Raw genomic sequence first — 16,578 nt, 5'->3', positions numbered from 1 at the left:
TAGAAGGCCCGCGCGCAGGGGGGAGGACATTGAGGTCGGTCATGAATGAGTGCGCGACACGCATGTTGCGAGCAGCGTTGTTGATGTTTTGCGCACATCGCCACAGACGGCGGCGCGAGAGAGCTGTTGCGAGTGGTGCTGGGCGAAGCCCCGGCGCTGCCGGAGGCTGTGCCGTAGTCGGTGCGGTCGACGGCACTCGGGCTTTGAAGATGATTCTCTTGGTTGGCGGCGCGATGCCGCCCTGGCTTTCGACGAGACAAATTTGACGATTCCGTTCTTGACATGGAGCGCGTCGTAGTTAGTAATTAATCTTTCTTTAGTACTGTCCCTTGTGCTCTTTGACCCAGCCTTTGCCGGTCGCATGGACGAGCGGGCCCTGTGACTTGTGGCCGCGCTCTTTGCACCCAAGAACCTTGAGCAAGGTTTGGTCGAGGGTGCCGCCGAAACCAAATTTGTGGCCTTCACAGTGCAGCAAACTTGCCTGTGGGCGGTCATCGGGGTCGCGGTCAAGCTCGCGACGGGGTGAATCTGGTGCGTCTAGTATCACTGGTGGGCTGGGTGTGCAGCAGCAGCGCTCAAAAAGAGGGAAAAAAAGCGGCTGCTACTTTGACTGTCGACTCTCTCGACACACCGTTCTCGGCCGCGCTGAAAAGCTGGCTGGTGGTCGCGCGCGGCGCGTCAGCGCGGCTGCGACTGGTCGGGCACCTCGGCTGGGTCCATCGGCAAGAGGCCCGCGCCGTCGGGCGGCCCCGGGAGCGCATGATGCCCCTCCGAGAGGCGCTGACGCCCCGCCGAGATCGCGCTGGTTTGGCACGAAAAACGAGAACCGCGAAGGGGGTCCGAATAAGTTACATCATAGAGTGTCAGAGGAGAGGCTCTTGGTGTTATAAGCGTTTGATTCTTTCCGGGCAGGATACGTATGCGGTAAATAAGAGAGTACATGTGCATGTGCATGTGCATGTCGAGTCGCGATCGGACAGGAAACACACAAATTGCAGTCCGCGCGAGTTGCGGTCACGGCGACGCGGCGGTCGCGGCGGCCCGTGTGGGCGTCCTCGCCTCGGACGCCCTCACTCCAAGGGCTCGCCACGGCCAAAGACAGCGCCGAGGGCGGTGTAGGTGCCCAGCACCATCACCATCCCGCTGAAGGCGACCATCCACACCGCCATGAGTGTGCGGCCGAAACCGAGCGGCGGCACGGCGCCTGCCGCCGCGAGCCGCAGCTGCATCAGGAAGGGGAAGGCGGCGATCGTGGTGGTGGTGAAGGCGCCGACCAGGGCGACGAGCAGCCCGACGTCGGGGAGGACGACCTGCGCGCGGGCGGGAGAGGGTGGGAGAGGAGGGCTTGGCGGGAGGAGGGCTTGGCGGGCGGAGTGAGAGGCAGGGGCGCGGAGAGGAGAGCGGCGGGCGACCAGTGCGGAGGTGCTGCTGCGGCCGGTGAGGCTGCGTGCGGGCGCGAGTGTGGTGTTCAGGGCCGGCTGGGGGGGCGGTACCGTCACGAGGGCGCCGCCGAGCACGATGGCGGAGCGGACGGCGGCGGAGGCGGCGAAGGAGGAGGAGGCGCAGCATGCCGCCTGCAGCAGGGGGGAAGAACCGCCGCTTCACCGGCCTCTCGCGCAGCTCCCTTCTCTGGGCAGACCTCGGCTGCCCCTCGGCTGCCCCTCGGCTGCCCCTCGGCTGCCCCTCGGCCGCACCTCGGCCGCCTCTCGGCTACAATCTCGGCCTCGAGCGTCGGCATCGCGGGCGCGAGCTGCAGCGGGTAGGTGCACAGGACGGCGGCGGCGACGGCGGCGTTGAGCAGCTGCATGGCGGAAGAGGAGGGGTACAGCAGCGCCAGGTAGGCGACGATGGAGCCCCCGGTGTCTGGGAAGGCAAGGCCACAGAGGGCGCCTGGGGGAGCGAACGGGGGGAGGGGTCTCAGCCGGCGCGGCGGTCAGGCGGCGAGACGAGGCTGCAGAGGGGCGACCCGCTGGTGTCTCGGCTGGGCCTCGGCTGGGCCTCGGCTGCATATCTCGGCTGCAGAGCGCGCCGACACAAGCAAAGAGGAAGACGACGAAGAGCATTGCCACGACGATGAGCTCCTCGTAGCGGAAGCAGCGCCTGCCGCTCGCGGCCGACGCGGAGAGCGCGTTCTCGATGGGCAACACCAAAGCGATCCCTACCAACGGGAACGCTCGCGGGGGTTCGAAGGGGAGGGGGCTCGTCCGCCGGTGGGGGGCGGCACGAGCGGCGGTGCCCTCGAAGGCGTAAAAGACGGAGCCGAGGAAGAGCGCCACCTGCTCACAGCTGGAGGTGTGGAGAGGCGCCGTTCACAGAAGAGCGCCACCGGCACCCCGCGAGACAGCCGAGGTGCAGCCGAGGTGTAGCCGCGGCGTAGCCGCGCCGAGAGGTAGCCGAGCTACAGCCGAGGGCGGGGCGCACACCTGCATGCCATCCTCGGGCCACGGCCAATCGCCCACGCCGCCGCCGCCCGCACCGCCACCCGCACCGCCGCCCTCAGCCCCGCCCTCCCCGCCGCCCTCCCCGCCGCCGCTGAGCGTTGTCGCGGTGCCGTTCGCGGCGGCGCCGCCGTCCGCCGCTGCGAAGAGGAGCGACACCGCGCAGCCGACGGAGCCTCACAAGGAGTTGAGGAGAGGGTGAGGCACTCATCAGAGGAGGAGCGGGGCGAGCGCGGCTGGAGGCGCCGACGACGGCGGCGAGGATGGCGACGTTGCCCGGCAAGGAGAGAGGCATCAGCGAGGCGATCTCGCGTACCTGAGGCGGAGTCGGCAGCGGAGTGAGAGGTGTGAACGGCGCCTCAACGGCACCAGCACCTGTGCGAGAGCAGGAGGGAGGGAGGGACGCGGGGCGGACGAACGGTGTGACACGGACAGCGTCGTGGGCGTGTCGTGGCGTGTCGTGGGAAGCTGCATCTCGGCTGGCCTCGACCACATCTCGGCTGCATCTCGGCTGCATCTCGGCGGCATCTCGGCTAAGTCTCTTCGCGCGCCATCGAGACGGGAAGCACGACCGCCGCGACGCAAGCGACGGTGCGGGGCAGCGGGGCGCCGTCGTCGCAGGGTGCCTATGTGTGCCACAGTCAAGCCGCACGTCAACAAAGGGAAGGCCGGGGTGCGGCGGTCAGCCCGCGACCGGCGCCGCGTCGATGGCGCACGCCGCGGAGGAGAGCACCTGTGGGGTTAGGGTTAGGGTTAGGGTTAGGGTTAGGGCCAGGGTTAGGGCTAGGGTGGGTGTGAGGTCAGGGTCAGTGGCTGCGGAGGAGGAGCGCGCCCCCATGTACACCGTCACCACCCCGAGCTGCAGCAGCACGACGGTCGACTCGAGCACACGGCGGCCTGCTCACAGCTCGGCGGCGTGAAGCGCTCACAGCTCGGCGGCGTGAAGAGGGCCGAGCGGTGCGGCGGCGCCAAAGAGTGTGGCGTCGGTGCGTCTGTGTCTGTCTCCTCCAGTGCGACCGTCTCTCCGTCTCGCTTGTGTCCCACCCGTACCCGTCCAGTGTGACCACAACCGCCTCAGTCGCGCGGGTGTCGAGTGGCTGGGCAAGACTGTTGTGTCCGCCTCTCTGCCTACATGCACACCAAGGAGGCCAAACGAGCGAAAGGCGAGGTCCTCGAACGTCTTGACGCCGGCGCCCGCCGCGTTGAGCTGACGCTTGAGGCGCACGAGCGTGATGAAGCCTGATCGTGGCATCCTTCATGGTGAGCGAGGGTTAGCTTTCATGGATGGGCCTGGCCCGCAGTGAGGAAGCCTGTTCGTGGCATCCCTCATGGTGAGCGAGGGTTAGCTTTCATGGATGGGCCTGGCCCGCAGGGTGATGACGCCGTAGATGCCGGGCAAACAGACCACCGCCAGTCCGGCCAGCCCCACCACCGGGCCGACCTTTGCAAACGCGGCCGGCAGCGCGAGCGCGCCGGGCCCGAGGTTGCCGCGCACCTTGTGGGACGTGTCTCGGACGTGTCGCGGACGTGTCGCGGATGTGTCCCGGCGACCCGAGGGTGGCGCGTGCCTTGTGGATGCCGGCCGTCAGGAGCGAGATGCCGCCCTGGCCGCGCGGCGAAGTGGCCTCGCCCGCCGGGTGCAGCACGTAGTCGCCCAGCGCCGCCGCCCGCGCCTCTGCCGCCGGCTCGAGCACGAGGAATCCTCGCGACTCGGCGAGCAGCAGCGACGATGGCGAGGTGGCGACCCGCAGCCCCGGCGCAGAGGATTGGGCGAGGGTCCACGAGTCGAGCGAGAGCGCAGCGCCGATCGTGAAGCCCTGCTGCTGCGGCGGTGGCGCAGACGGCAGCCGGTCGTGAGTCTGAGACGTGCGGATGCGGCCGGCGAGCGCTCTCGCGCGCTTGCTCAGCTGCGCGGCGCTGGCGGCGTCGCGCTCGGCGCGGTCGATGGCGAGCGACATCGGGTCCCGAGTGTCGAGATCCGTCTTCATTTCCGGGTAAACGGCGAAGCTCGGCTAGCGTGGCGCCGCCGCAATAGGATTCACGGCGTCGGATTCCGCACATCGGTCACAAATAACTCCTTTCCTTAAAATCCTATACGGGAATGTACGTCGGCCGCAGCGCCACTCTGGGCTTGACCTGCGTGCCGCTCGACAGCACATCTCCAGACACTAGATCAGACACAGATCGGTCACACCATCATTCATGCCGGCACATGCAATACATGCGCTCCTCTCAGTGTCGACATGCGCATGCGACGCGACGCAAAGAAAGAGGCGTCCGCACTAAAACTTCCTCGCGCTCGCGCTGAGCTCGACTTCACATCCCCCGCGGGCCCCTAAGGACACGCGCAATGGCGCGCCGGCTGTGTTCCGGGCTCCACAGCACCTCTACTCAAACACGAGAGCGTTTCGCCTGTGGCGCGCGGCATCTACACCTTGGAACCGACCTTCCCGAACCGCTCGGGGCTGGGGGGTGCAGAGGAGGACCACTCCTCGAGGGACTTCAGAGCGGCGTCGACGTTGGGGTAGGCGCTGCCTCCGTGCTTGCTCGAGTCGAGCCCTGCGAATGGGTGGCTTGCTCGTGAGGCCGAGGGCCGGCACAGGTGTCCAAGGAGCGCCCAAGCGGGCACGACTACCGCGTCCCACCTAGGGCTGCCACCCCAGCTGCATACCTTTTTGCTCGACCTCGACCGAGATGCGGAGCAAGCCCAGCGCCCTGAGGCTTCCGAATAGGGCGAGGCTCAGTCCGCCCGCCCAGAGGATGATGAAGATCGGACCTGCAGCATGGCAGACGGTGAAGGCGCAAGCACGTCGACCATGCCTCCCCCGCGGCCCATAGAGAGGCGCTGGCTGCTGCGTGCGAGCGATCGCTAGAACGAAAACATGTGCTGCGCAGGGGCGAGTCGAGATGCGGGCTGCGGGAGGGGCTGGGGCGGAGGCGTGCTGACCGACGATCTGAGTTGCGAGCAGGAGGCCGCTCCCGCCATAGAAGATGCCACAATCGACTTTCCCGCGCTTCGCGTACAGGGTCGAGTCGGCGTGCGGCGAGTACGAGTACTCCTCCGTGCAAAAGAGTCCAACCGCGATACAGCCTATGTGCCGAGCGAAAGGCTGAGGCCCGTTGCCATCCCGGGGAGTGCGCTGAGAAGTCGAGCTCGCGCGACCCCACAAGCCGCAAGCTCCGTGGACGGCAAAGGCGTCGAGCGGGTCGTCGATCTTGAGCTTGCGCATGGTGCACGAGGCGACTGCGCGGGCACATTGTCGAGCGTTCACGCGCGCGGATAGAGGGCAGGAGTTGTGAGGGCAGAACACCGTGGTACACGATTGCGCCAACCAAACCGATGACGATTGACGCCCAGACGTCGACTGTCGAGCAGCCGGCCGTGATACTCACGAGCCCGCCGAGTAGTGAATTGCAGGTCGCGGCGAGGTCCCACATTGGGACCCCTCCAAGCTGGCTCGGGAGGCCTCGCTTGAGGAGCAGCCCAGTCGTGGCGCCCTACGGACGTCCAAGTAACTTCTCGAAGGCGGCTGCCCGCTCCTAAAGGTATGCGAGGCCAAGCGCAAACGCGCCGAGGCAGCGGCGAGTGTGGTGGTGACAGCAGCGCGGGCTGCGTCCCGCGCATAGCCGGCGGGCGTGATTGCGAGGGTGGAGCCGGGGTTGAATCCGTACCAGCCGAACCAGAGGAGGAAGGTGCCAAGCACTTGCAGCGAGGACGACTGGCCCGCAAAGAGCGCTGCGCCAGGTGAGCGCACGTGGTAGGAGTGGGGGTAGGAGTGGGGCTGAGATTGAGGGTGATGGTGGTTGTGTGCTCAGGGTCATTGCGCGACCGGGGGGAAGTGGAGGCTGGTCGGTGCGCGGGGCGGCGGCGACGGTCACTTTCATCGCCCACGAAGCGGCCGAGCCGAGGGCGGATGGTCAGGGCGCCCATAAAGGCGCAGACGCCGCCCGTCAGGTGCACCACGCCAGAGCCCGCAAAGTCGATCATGCCGGGCAGCTTCTTGAATGGGCCGGGCGGCTCCGGGTTGAAGGCCGATAGGAAGCCGTTTGGGTCCCACACCCTGTCACGGGCGGTGCGCTCGGTGAGGGAAGCGGGGGCGCAATAGAATGGAAGGGCCTCGCGAGGCAGCGGGCGGCGCGGCGCGCACCAGTGGACCACGACGGGGTAGAGCAGGCCCACAATGAGCATGACGTACGCGAGGTAGCCGGTGAGGGTGCATCGTTCTGCCACCGCGCCAGAGGTGATCGTCGCTGCTGCTGCAGCAAATGCGTATTGAAAGAAGAAGAAGGCCCACTCGGCCCCGTAGCTGGCGCCGCTAGTGTCATCGACTCCGGAAAGGGCGTAGTTGAAGCCGCTCGTGCCGATGAAGCCGTTCCCTCCTTCGCCCTGGTGGAACGCGACGCCGAAGCCAAAGAGGTACCTTGGGAAGGGTGGGGGACCACGGCGCGGGCCTGAGGAGCACGCGCATGGGACACCCACCACCGCGTGCCGCGCACCATATGATTCCACCTGCGCACGCGTCCATGACCGACTTGAGGAGGATGTTCTTCACCGACTTCATTCGGATCGATCCAGCGGCGAGCAGAGCAAACCCGGCCTGCATAAGGAAGACCAGAGAGGCGGCAAACAGGAGATAGAAGGTGTCCATTGCTTTCTGCGGCGGGAGCAGGGGTGGCAGCGAGGCGGTGTGACGGCGGAGCGTGGTGCAGCACGGCACAGCTGGCGAGCGCACTCACTTCGTTCTTCTCAACCTGCGCCTTTAGCGCATCGACGGTGGCCTGCAGGGTCTCCTCTGCGGCCATAGCTGCGTCAATTGCCTGCGTGGGCCCCGCTCTGCGATCTGCGACAACGGGTAGGCTGAAACGTTTTCATCACAGCCGCGCATCGTCACACGCGTGGGTCCCCCGCAGGTGCTTCCGGTCATATCACGACCCTTGATCTTAAGAAGAAAATGCGGCGCTGATGCGGCGTCCTTCAGTACCTTGGTGTTGAGAAGAGAATCTCCTATCGAGTAATGACTAACTCTCTCGCGCTGCGCGCCTAGTCTATGAGAGCTTGATTGGTGCAGTACACTCATTCATTGCCGGGGATCCGGGGGTATTGTCACGCACAGAGACATCAATCAGGGCTGTCTCGGCTGTCAGCCTGTGTGCTGTCGTCGGCGCGCGGCGCGTGCCAGGCTGTATATATAATATATCATGTAAGTCTGATTTGCTTGGTATGTGGGGGGCATATAGCAGCTCGTTACGAAAGAAATGCATACCTTTACGTATTTGCGCTACCCGTACGGTACTCAGAGCGTGTGTAGACGAGAGAACACAGACGAGACCCCGCCGCAATACACGAAACCGGGACTCACTCCTTGTCTCCAACAGTAATTCTCTCGATCTCGCCAGCTTGGCTCGTACTCCCCTCCTCTCCCACAGCAATCCTCCTCCACAGTACGCGGCTCCTCGCCACTCGCCGCTCGTGTGCGATCGTCGACGTGAGACAGAGAACTAGGACTCCCGTCCCTGCGTCGTGGCACCCTCGCCGCTCATGCGCCGAGTATGGCACCGTCGCGAGCTCTCCGCCGCGTCGGCGGCGGCGATACGCTCACTGGCCACGGACTGCATCAGCGCGGGGCGGCAGCGCCGCCGCGGGCGAAGCGACCTGCGCACACACCCGCTTGTGTGAAGAGGCGCTGTTCACGGCAGGACGCAGGAGGACAAGGCGCGCGGGTCAGGTACCTGTTCACAGCAGCTTGTCCGCCGCGCCAGAAGCGCTGAGCCGGCTGCAAGGCCGCGACTTGGTGAGCTTGAAGGCCACGCCGAGGGTGGCCGCGACGTGCGCGAGGTCGCCAGCGTCCGGAAAGTCCTCGGCCTTGGGCGCGCGCAGGTCCCGCTCGAAGCTGTTCATCTCGCCGGCCTCGAAGCTGTCCAGCTCGCCGGGCTCGGGGCCGGCCGGAAGCCACGCAACGATGACATTGGCGGCCTCCTGGTCGTCCATGCCCGCCACGATCGTGTTGCTCGATTTGCCGAACATGTCGCAGATGATCATGCCCAAGGCCCAGAGGTCGCGCTTGGGCTCGGTGTAGTAGGACTGGTCCGAATCAACCACCTATCAGGATGGCAGCAGAGTGACGAACTTGGCCGGAGCAGATCGGAGTCGTCTCTGCCCTCCGCCTCGGGTGGCATATACGGAACCGTGCCGTCGCAGTCGGGCATGATGTCGTCGCCGGGCGAAATGGCCGACATGTCGACCTCGGCAGCGCACAGGCCGAGGTCGGCGACGAGCACAACGTCGCGCGGGACGGGCTCGCCGCGCCATGCCCGCTCGGCGAGCGCGTCGACCTCCTCGCGGCCGACCGTGAGCAGGATGTTGGGCGGCTTGAGGTCGCGGTGGACGACGCCGATGCGGTGCAGGTACGCGACGGCGACGGCGATCTGGTGGCCGACGAAACGCACCACGGCGTTGTTCATCGGCACGGAGTAGCCGTCGGGGTCGGCGAGCGCCTATCATTTGTTGATCATAAGTGAGGGAGTAGCCCGAGGTGAGCTGCCGCCGAAGGTGCGCGCCTTCTCGAGGTCGATCACGGCGAGCGGGTAGATGATCGAGTTGGTCGGCGAGTCGAAAGCGATGGCGCGGATGATCAGGTCGGCTCCGGTCGTGTCGCCGGCGAACTCGCGCTCGCGCGCCAGGATGAGGTCAAGGATGATGGCCTTCTCGTCGCGAAACTCCGCCTAGAGCAGCACCATCGTCTGTGAGATGACGCTAGGTGTCTGTTTGGGTTATGCTGAGGGAGACAGGCGCTGCCTGAGAGTTGAGCTGCTTGATGGCGACGGGCGTGCCGAACTCGAAGCCGCCCCCGGCCGCCCCCTGCGTGGCGAGCGCGCCGAGCGCGGCGAAGATCGCCTCCTCGTCGCGCGCCTCGGCCGAGTTGAAGTCGCGCGCGTGCCGCGCGTGCTCGTTGGCCAGCACGAGCGACAGCAAGGACATGAACTGCGCCCTCGGCGAGCCGTCGGGGTAGAAGACGCCCTGCTGCACGCAGCCAAAGGCCCCGGTGCCGATGATCTCGGCCACAAAGAGCGTGCCGCCCTCGGAGAGGGTGACCGCAATGGCGTCGACCGGCTTGAAGGGGTGAGCCAGCACCTCGACCGCTAGCTTGGCCGCCGGGTGCTGGCGGATGTCCGGCACGACGCGCCGCGCCTCCTCCGACTCGAGCTCCGTGCGCAACATCGAGACCGCGGCGGCGGCCTGCAAGGGGAGCTCCTGCCGCACCGCCTCCGCCTCCCGCCGCACCGCCTCCGCCTCCCGCCGCACCGCCTCCGCCTCTGCCGTCGCCGCCTCCGCCTGCCGCCGTGCTGCTGCCACCTCCTCGCGCGCCGCCGCCTCGCGCGCCAGAGCCTCCGCCAGAGCCGCCTGTGACTCCGCCTGCGACTCCTGCAGCTCGACGCGCACCTTCTCCGCCGCATGCTGCGCCGCCGCCAGCGCGTTTGCATGCTCGCGCGCAGCCATCTCGCGCGCCGCCTCCGCCGCCGCCGCCGCAGAGAGCTGCTCCTCCAGCTCGATGATTTGCCGCCGCATCGATCCGAGCTGCTCCTCCTGGTACTGCTGCTGCTGCAGCTGGCTCATCTCGCGGTGGTACTTGCGCGACTGCTGCGCGAGCGCGGCGGCCTTGGCCTGGATGCCGGCCTGCAGGCGCCTTGCCTTCGCCTGCGCCGCCTCGAGCTGGTTCCGGTGCCGAGCGATCCGCTCCAGCTGCACATCCACTTCCTGCTCGGCCGCGTCCATCGAACGCCGCCGCGCCACGGTCTCGGCGGCGTGCGCCGCTTTCTTGGCGCGAATCAGCTGCCCGAACCGCTTCGCCGCGTCTGGCGCAGCGACGGCACGCGCGCGCCCGGGCGCAGCCGCAGCGCCGGCAGCAGGTGCAGCGGGCGCTTGAGCCGGGTTTCGACGCGCCGGGGGGGGCGCTCCTGCGCGCTGCCTGCCGCCGGCGCCGCCAGGCAGCTTGGCGCGCGTGCCAGGCTGGTGTCCGGCGTTGCTGTCGAGCGGCGCGAGCGGCGCGGGAGCAAGGCCGACAGAGGCAGCGGTAGAGTCAGAGGCAGCGGCAGTGGCAGCGGCAGCACAGGAAGCCGCGCTCTCGCCGGCTGCCGCGCTTGCGGCCGCTGAAGGTGCCGCCGCCGCCTCCTCCTCCGCCACGGCCATCCCCAGAGCCAGCAGGTCCTCACAGTGGCCAGCCGCCGCCGGTGGCTCCGTGGGCGCCGCCGGTGGCTCTGTGGGCGCCGCGTGAGGCGCAACGGGCTGTGGTGGGGCGAAGGAAGCGGCTGCCGTCGCCGGAGGCCGGGGAGTCGGCGCCACGCTGCCACGCGCCTGCGCCTGCGCCGCCGACGCAGCTCCGCCCCCGCCTCCGCGAGCCCCTCCGCGGGGGGGGGGCTTTGGGCGCGTCGCTTGGCTAGCACCCGTCGCCGTGCAAGACGGCTTGAGCGCTGGAGCGCGCGCGGCGGTCGCGGTAGCGGTGGTAGCCGTGGCTGAGGCGCGCGCGGGTGGCAGCGGGTGGTTGCGGCGCGTCTCACTCTTCTTTGCAGCCTGCTTCGTCAGCCGCCGCGCGAGCTCACCCTTCTCGAAAAAGGTCACGTCCCCGTGCGTGCCCTTGCCTTCGGGGCCACATCCGAGTCGCAGCGTCTCCAAGTCGTACTCGCCCGCATGCGCAATGAGCGCCTAGGAAGAATGCAAGCGCTCGGCAACGAGCTAGGCGCCAGCGGCGGTGGGTCTGCAGCGCACGACCTGTATCGCCACCCCGTCGCCGCACCGGTACTCGTCGTGCATCTCTTCGCCAAGCTTCCGGACGGCTGTGCCGTGCAGAGCGGCGCGGCCCTTTGAGCTCAAGACCGCGCGTGCGAATCGGGCTCTCTCTTCGGCCGTGGTATCCTCTTCGGCTCGGCGGCCGCTCGAAGTGGTTGCCATCACAGCCCTCCAAACCCGGCGGTGGCGAAGGAGGCGGGCGAGGTGGTATCACGCGAGGAAGGCGAGGCGATTTATCGCGCGACGCTCGAGTCGCTGTTGGCGTCCACCGGGTGGACGCCGCGCGCCGCGGAGGAGATGGCGCGCGAGGAGCAGCGTGCGCATGTTCGGCAGATGCGCTGGGCAAGGGAGCACGGCCGGGGGGAGCCGGTCCGGTGCTTTGACGCGGAGGAGTACGACGAAGGCGACGACGCTTTCGACGCGCTCTTCGACGGGGGCTCGGGGTACGGGTGGGATTCCCCCTCGGGGGGCGGCGCTTTCTTCTAGGCGCCCGCCTTGACCCAACATAGAGGGCGTTGTGTAGCCTAGCTTTTGGGTATTATAAAAAACCCGGCGGAAGAATTTTTAGCGGCCAGCGCCGCACTCCAAGTACTCCAAGCGAGAGAGAGAGAGAGAGAGAGAGAGAGAGAGAGAGAGAGAGAGAGAGAGAGAGAGAGAGAGAGAGATGCTGGAGTACATGGGGAACGAGGGCGTGGGCGACGAGGAGATCGACAGGTTCATGGGGTGGACGACGGTGGATTCTCGAAGCGAGAGTTTGCAGCAAGCTAGGAGGGCAGGGCCAAGCGTGGAGAGACGGACTGGGGTGGAGGAGCGAGGAAGTGCCGGACGAGGATTCAGAGCGAGGAAGGACGAGATGAAGAGAATGAGGAAGTATCCAGACGGGATCAGAGGAGGTGGGCGGATGGAGGATGGGGCGGAGTGATATGCGGACTGGAGAAACATGGACGAGTACGAGGACTGGGGGGGGAGGGGGTTCAACCAGGTGACGGCGGACTGTGAGCCATCGCGGGGACCGCTCAGCCCGGAGGGCGCGGTGGAAAGATCCGGATGGTCTTCACCCGGTGGGTGGCACCGAGGCGTCGTGGGGACGCTCTTCTGTTCAGTCGACGCTCGTCGTCCACTGAGAACTCAGTGGTTGTCACCACTTTGTATTCTTTAATATTAACCTTGCGAACTCGTCCCCCCCCGGCAGGGCTATGCAACTGTGACCAGTGTGTGCTGTCTACGCCTGAACCAGGTGTCAAATCTGCCGATGCGTGACCTGTGCGTGGGCTGCTCTGTGAGGGGTCCAGGCGTAGTCCGACGGGTAGGGGGTCTGGGACTCTCGGCTGAAGGGTACCAGCGGCCAAAGGGGTCGATTTCTCGACCTCCCGAATTCTCCGGGTAAGGGCGCTCCCCGGCATTATTTAGGGTGCTAATCACGAATCCAAGGCCAGAAACACGCCGCAAGATCATCCTACAGGTGTACTCGGTAACTCCATGGCCCATACAATGGTCCCTTGCGAGCGGTCCGTCGTTGCAGTCGCACACACGCACACGCCACGCCGCACCGCGCGCCCACCCGCTGCCCCGCCCAGGCGGGAAAGAGATGAGGAGATGGGACAGCAAAGAAAGGAGGAACCCCAAACACGTATGGGAGGGTTCAGTTGTGCGCCACGCTGCCCGGCGTCTCTCACTTTCCGGGACAGCCCCGCCCTTGTCGGGCAGTTTTTTTTTTGAGAGCGCCTTCGTTGTTAATAGTACAAACCCAATGGTCTCTTGCGAGCGGTCCGTCGTTGCAGTCGCACACATTTTTTTCTCGGGTCCGTTGGCCTCTTTCGTAGGGAAGAATTTTGATACCCGTCAAGACGCCTGCTGGGGGCAGCGAAAGAATTTTGATACCCGTCAAGACGCCTGCTGGGGGCAGCTTCGCGATGAAGCCGTCTGCTCCCCCCAGCAAGGCACACACAAGACAGATAGGAGGAGAAAGGGGATGGTGGTGGGTTCGACGAGGCGAGAGAGCGCGCACAGACTGACGTCAGCTACGCTCCTGAAGGACACCTCTGAAAGGCACCTTCGTCTGAGGACGGCGTCTGAAGACGACGGCCTCTGGTCAGATTCGGTCTCGTCGCTAGACTCCGATTTCTCTTTGTCAGGCCATGTGCCGCTCGCTCGTCCGCCCAAGTGACTTGGACGCGCGGTCGAGGGCACCCCACCGTTCCTGGGGCGCGCTGGCGCTCACCGCTGGCGCTCACCAGCGGTCACCCCCCACCCATCCACCCTTTTGTCTTTGAGGCTGTCGCTCCGAGAAAACTTGTCTCGCAGCTGCGAGAAATTACCTTCTCGGGTCCGTTGGCCTCTTTCGTAGGGAAGAATTTTGATACCCGTCAAGACGCCTGCTGGGGGCAGCTTCGCGATGAAGCCGTCTGCTCCCCACTTGTCAACAGCAGGCGCTGGCGCCATCAACGTATCAACGTTCCTCCCACATGATGTTGACAGGGTGGGCGGGTGGTCCATCCATTTGCTCCAAGGTAATCGCAAGCAGACCGCATGGCTTGGCTGCGACGGCGACTGACAGAACTGCGAGAACTGCGACGGCGACTGCCAGGACTGCGATCCGCCTCGGGCATACAGGTAGTGCAGCGGGCACGCGGTCGAACACGCCTTCAGAGCGCGCGCCGAAGCGAGCACCAACACCGCTCGTCGAGCCGCCGTCGATGGCGGTGGCGGCAGCCCCGCCGGCGCCCTCGAGAGTGGCCCAGCCGCACACACACGCGAGCGCTCGCCGCCCCCCCCCTCAAAGAGGCGGGGTGGTGACGGGCGCCCGCGGCTGGTGCACGAGCGGCGATGGTGTTGCCCGCCCGCCGAGCCGCGCGTGGGCAGCGCAGGGGCAGCGCGAGCAGCCACGACATGGTGCGGTAGCAGCGCCGCGCCCGGCGCACCAGCGGCGGCGGCAGCTTTGAGCCCGGCCGCAAATCGCCTCGGGCATACAGGCAGTGCAGCGGGCATGCGGCCGGGCACCGCCTCCAGAGCGTGCGCCGAGACGAGCACCCAATACCGCTCGCCGAGCCGCCGCCGCGGCAGCGGACGGCGCCGCGGCCCGGCCGGCAGCATGTCGCCAAGGGGGGGAGGCGAGCGCGCCCCACCGACGGTAAGGGGTACTGCCAGGCCCACTCGCCGGGCGCCGGGACGAGGAAAGGCGAGCTGGCCCGATGGCCAGCTGACCCGAAGGCGAGCTGGCCCGATGGCCAGCTGGCCCGAAGGCGAGCTGGCCCGATGGACGCAATGTCCCGATGGACGCAATGTCCCGATGGACGCAATGTCCCGATGGCCAACTGACCCGAAGGCGAGCTGTCCCGATGGACGCAATGTCCCGATGGCCAACTGACCCGAAGGCGAGCTGTCCCGATGGACGCAATGTCCCGATGGCCAACTGACCCGAAGGCGAGCTGGCCCGATGGACGCAATGTCCCGATGGACGCAATGTCCCGATGGACGCAATGTCCCACCGCTGCGCCCGGTGAGTGAGTGAGCGACGGCGACAGCTCTGAGCTCAGCCGCACATCGCCTCGGGCACGCAGGCAGTGCAGCGGGCGTGCAGCCGAGCACGCCTCCAGAGCGTGCGCCGAAGTGAGCATCAACGCCGCTCGCCGACCCGCCGTCGAGCGTAGCGGGCTGGGCCGCGGCCCGGCCGGCAGCACGCGTCGCCAAGAGGGTGGGGCGAGGGTGCCCCACCGACGGCAGGAGATGCTGTCAGGTCCAGTCGCCGGGCGCCGGGACGAGGGGAGCGTGCTGCCACCGAGGCGGATAGCACTGCAGACCGCCACATCGCTGCAGAGCATGTCGGCGGCGGGCTAGCCCCGGCGGCACGCTGCGCGGAGTGAGACGGCAGCGGCGGCGGCGTGCGAAGGCGCCGCAAAGCGGGAGCGCCGGGCCAGCGGGGGGCTTGCGCCCAGGGCAAGTTCCTCACCGAGCATTTGGGCGCGACGCTCTCGTCGGCGCGGCCGGGGAGGCGACCGCGGCGCAGTGCCCGCTCAAGTAGAGCGGCGGCGGTGGCGGCGGCCCCGCCGGCGCCCTCGAGAGTGGCGCAGCCGCACGCACACGCGAGCGCTCGCCGCCCCCCCCCAGAGAGGCGGGGTGGTGACGGGCGCCCGCGGCTGGTGCACGAGCGGGGATGGGGCCGCCCGCCCGCCGAGCCGCGCGTGGGCAGCGCAGAGGCAGCGCGAGCAGCCACGCCACGGCGCGGTAGCAGCGCCGCGCCCGGTGCACCAGCGACGGCGGCAGCTCTGAGCCCGGCCGCAAACCGCCTCGGGCATACAGGCAGTGCAGCGGGCATGCGACCGGGCATCGCCTCCAGAGCGTGCGCCGAGACGAGCACCCAATACCGCTCGCCGAGCCGCCGCCGCGGCAGCGGACGGCGCCGCGGCCCGGCCGGCAGCACGTCGCCAAGGGGGGGAGGCGAGCGCGCCCCACCGACGGTAAGGGGCACTGCCAGGCCCACTCGCCGGGCGCCGGGACGAGGAGAGGCGCACTGCCGTCAGCGCGGCGGATCGCACTGCAGACCGCAACGTCGCCGTACATATTGGCGGCGGGCGAAGACGAGCGTCGCGTCGCGCGGAGCGAGACGGTAGCGGCGGCGGCGTGTGAGAGCGGCAGAGGCGCTGCAAGGCGTGAGCGAAGGGCTGGGAGGCTCTCGCTCCTTAGCAAGCGCCCTGCCGAGCGCTGAGCGCGACGCCCTCGTCAGCGAGGCTGGAGAGGCGACCACAGCGCAGCGCGCGTGCAAAGCGGAGCGGCGGCTGGGGCGGCCGCCTCGCAGTCGCCCTCGAGAGTGGTCTGGCGCCCGCACACGTGAGCGCGCGCCGCCCCCCTCCTCCCGGAGAGACGGGACGGCGACGGGTGCCCGCAGCCGCGGCGCACAAGCGGCGACAGTGTCGCCTGCCTGCCGAACCACGAGTAGGCAGCGCAGGGGCACCACGAGCAGCCACGCGGTGGTACCGGCGGCGCTCCCGGCGCCGCAGCGGCGGCGACAGCTCGGAGCTCAGCCGCACATCGCCTCGGGCCCACAGGCAGTGCAGCGGGCACGCGGCCGAGCACGCCTCCAGGCACGCCTCCAGAGCGTGCGCCGAAGTGAGCACCAACGCCGCTCGCCGACCCGCCGTCGAGCGTAGCGGACTGGGCCGCGGCCCGGCCGGCAGCACGCGTCGCCAAGGGGGCGGGGCGAGCGTGCTCCACCGACGGCAGGAGATGCTGTCAGGTCCAGTCGCCGGGCGCCGGGACGAGGGAGCGCGCTGCCACCGAGGCGGATCGCACTGCGGACCGCCACATCGCTGCAGAGCATGTCGGCGGCGGGCGACCAGGGCTCTGATATTCCCCAGA

The 16,578-nt window shown here is 67.8% G+C and overlaps 5 protein-coding genes across 5 annotated transcripts; 1 reads left to right on the top strand and 4 right to left on the bottom strand.

The window, feature by feature from the left end:
• Positions 1–1,070: 1,070 nt before the first annotated feature.
• Positions 1,071–4,396, bottom strand: EMIHUDRAFT_223978 (hypothetical protein; the record flags this gene model as incomplete). The annotated part of the gene is made up of 9 exons (XM_005791244.1): positions 1,071–1,310; positions 1,494–1,574; positions 1,775–1,890; positions 2,036–2,158; positions 2,225–2,276; positions 3,283–3,335; positions 3,579–3,677; positions 3,840–3,879; positions 4,085–4,396. The coding sequence occupies 9 exons, from the start codon at positions 4,394–4,396 to the stop codon at positions 1,071–1,073; spliced, it is 1,116 nt and encodes a 371-aa protein (XP_005791301.1).
• Positions 4,397–4,866: 470 nt separating this feature from the next.
• AMT2 (putative ammonium transporter) lies at positions 4,867–7,087 on the bottom strand (the record flags this gene model as incomplete). Its single annotated transcript, XM_005791243.1, has 9 exons — positions 4,867–4,997; positions 5,110–5,214; positions 5,386–5,529; positions 5,602–5,682; positions 5,750–5,905; positions 6,007–6,174; positions 6,318–6,499; positions 6,587–6,859; positions 6,936–7,087. 9 exons carry the CDS (start codon positions 7,085–7,087, stop codon positions 4,867–4,869), a joined length of 1,392 nt encoding a protein of 463 aa, XP_005791300.1.
• A 1,085-nt stretch (positions 7,088–8,172) lies between these two features.
• Positions 8,173–9,936, bottom strand: EMIHUDRAFT_223976 (hypothetical protein; the record flags this gene model as incomplete). The annotated part of the gene is made up of 5 exons (XM_005791242.1): positions 8,173–8,538; positions 8,625–8,933; positions 9,015–9,161; positions 9,226–9,675; positions 9,880–9,936. The coding sequence occupies 5 exons, from the start codon at positions 9,934–9,936 to the stop codon at positions 8,173–8,175; spliced, it is 1,329 nt and encodes a 442-aa protein (XP_005791299.1).
• Positions 9,937–11,148: 1,212 nt separating this feature from the next.
• Positions 11,149–11,709, top strand: EMIHUDRAFT_223975 (hypothetical protein; the record flags this gene model as incomplete). Its single annotated transcript, XM_005791241.1, has 2 exons — positions 11,149–11,189; positions 11,376–11,709. The coding sequence occupies 2 exons, from the start codon at positions 11,149–11,151 to the stop codon at positions 11,707–11,709; spliced, it is 375 nt and encodes a 124-aa protein (XP_005791298.1).
• A 1,386-nt stretch (positions 11,710–13,095) lies between these two features.
• On the bottom strand, positions 13,096–14,709 carry EMIHUDRAFT_361509 (hypothetical protein; the record flags this gene model as incomplete). The annotated part of the gene is made up of 2 exons (XM_005791240.1): positions 13,096–13,478; positions 13,720–14,709. A coding segment is annotated over one exon (456 nt), but the record flags the coding sequence as incomplete, so codon positions are not given.
• Between the last annotated feature and the right edge of the window lie 1,869 nt (positions 14,710–16,578).

This window comes from Emiliania huxleyi (genome assembly GCF_000372725.1).
Source record: "Emiliania huxleyi CCMP1516 unplaced genomic scaffold EMIHUscaffold_114, whole genome shotgun sequence".
NCBI classification, from domain to species: Eukaryota; Haptophyta; order Isochrysidales; family Noelaerhabdaceae; genus Emiliania; species Emiliania huxleyi.
This window is presented reverse-complemented; position numbering and strand designations above follow the sequence as displayed.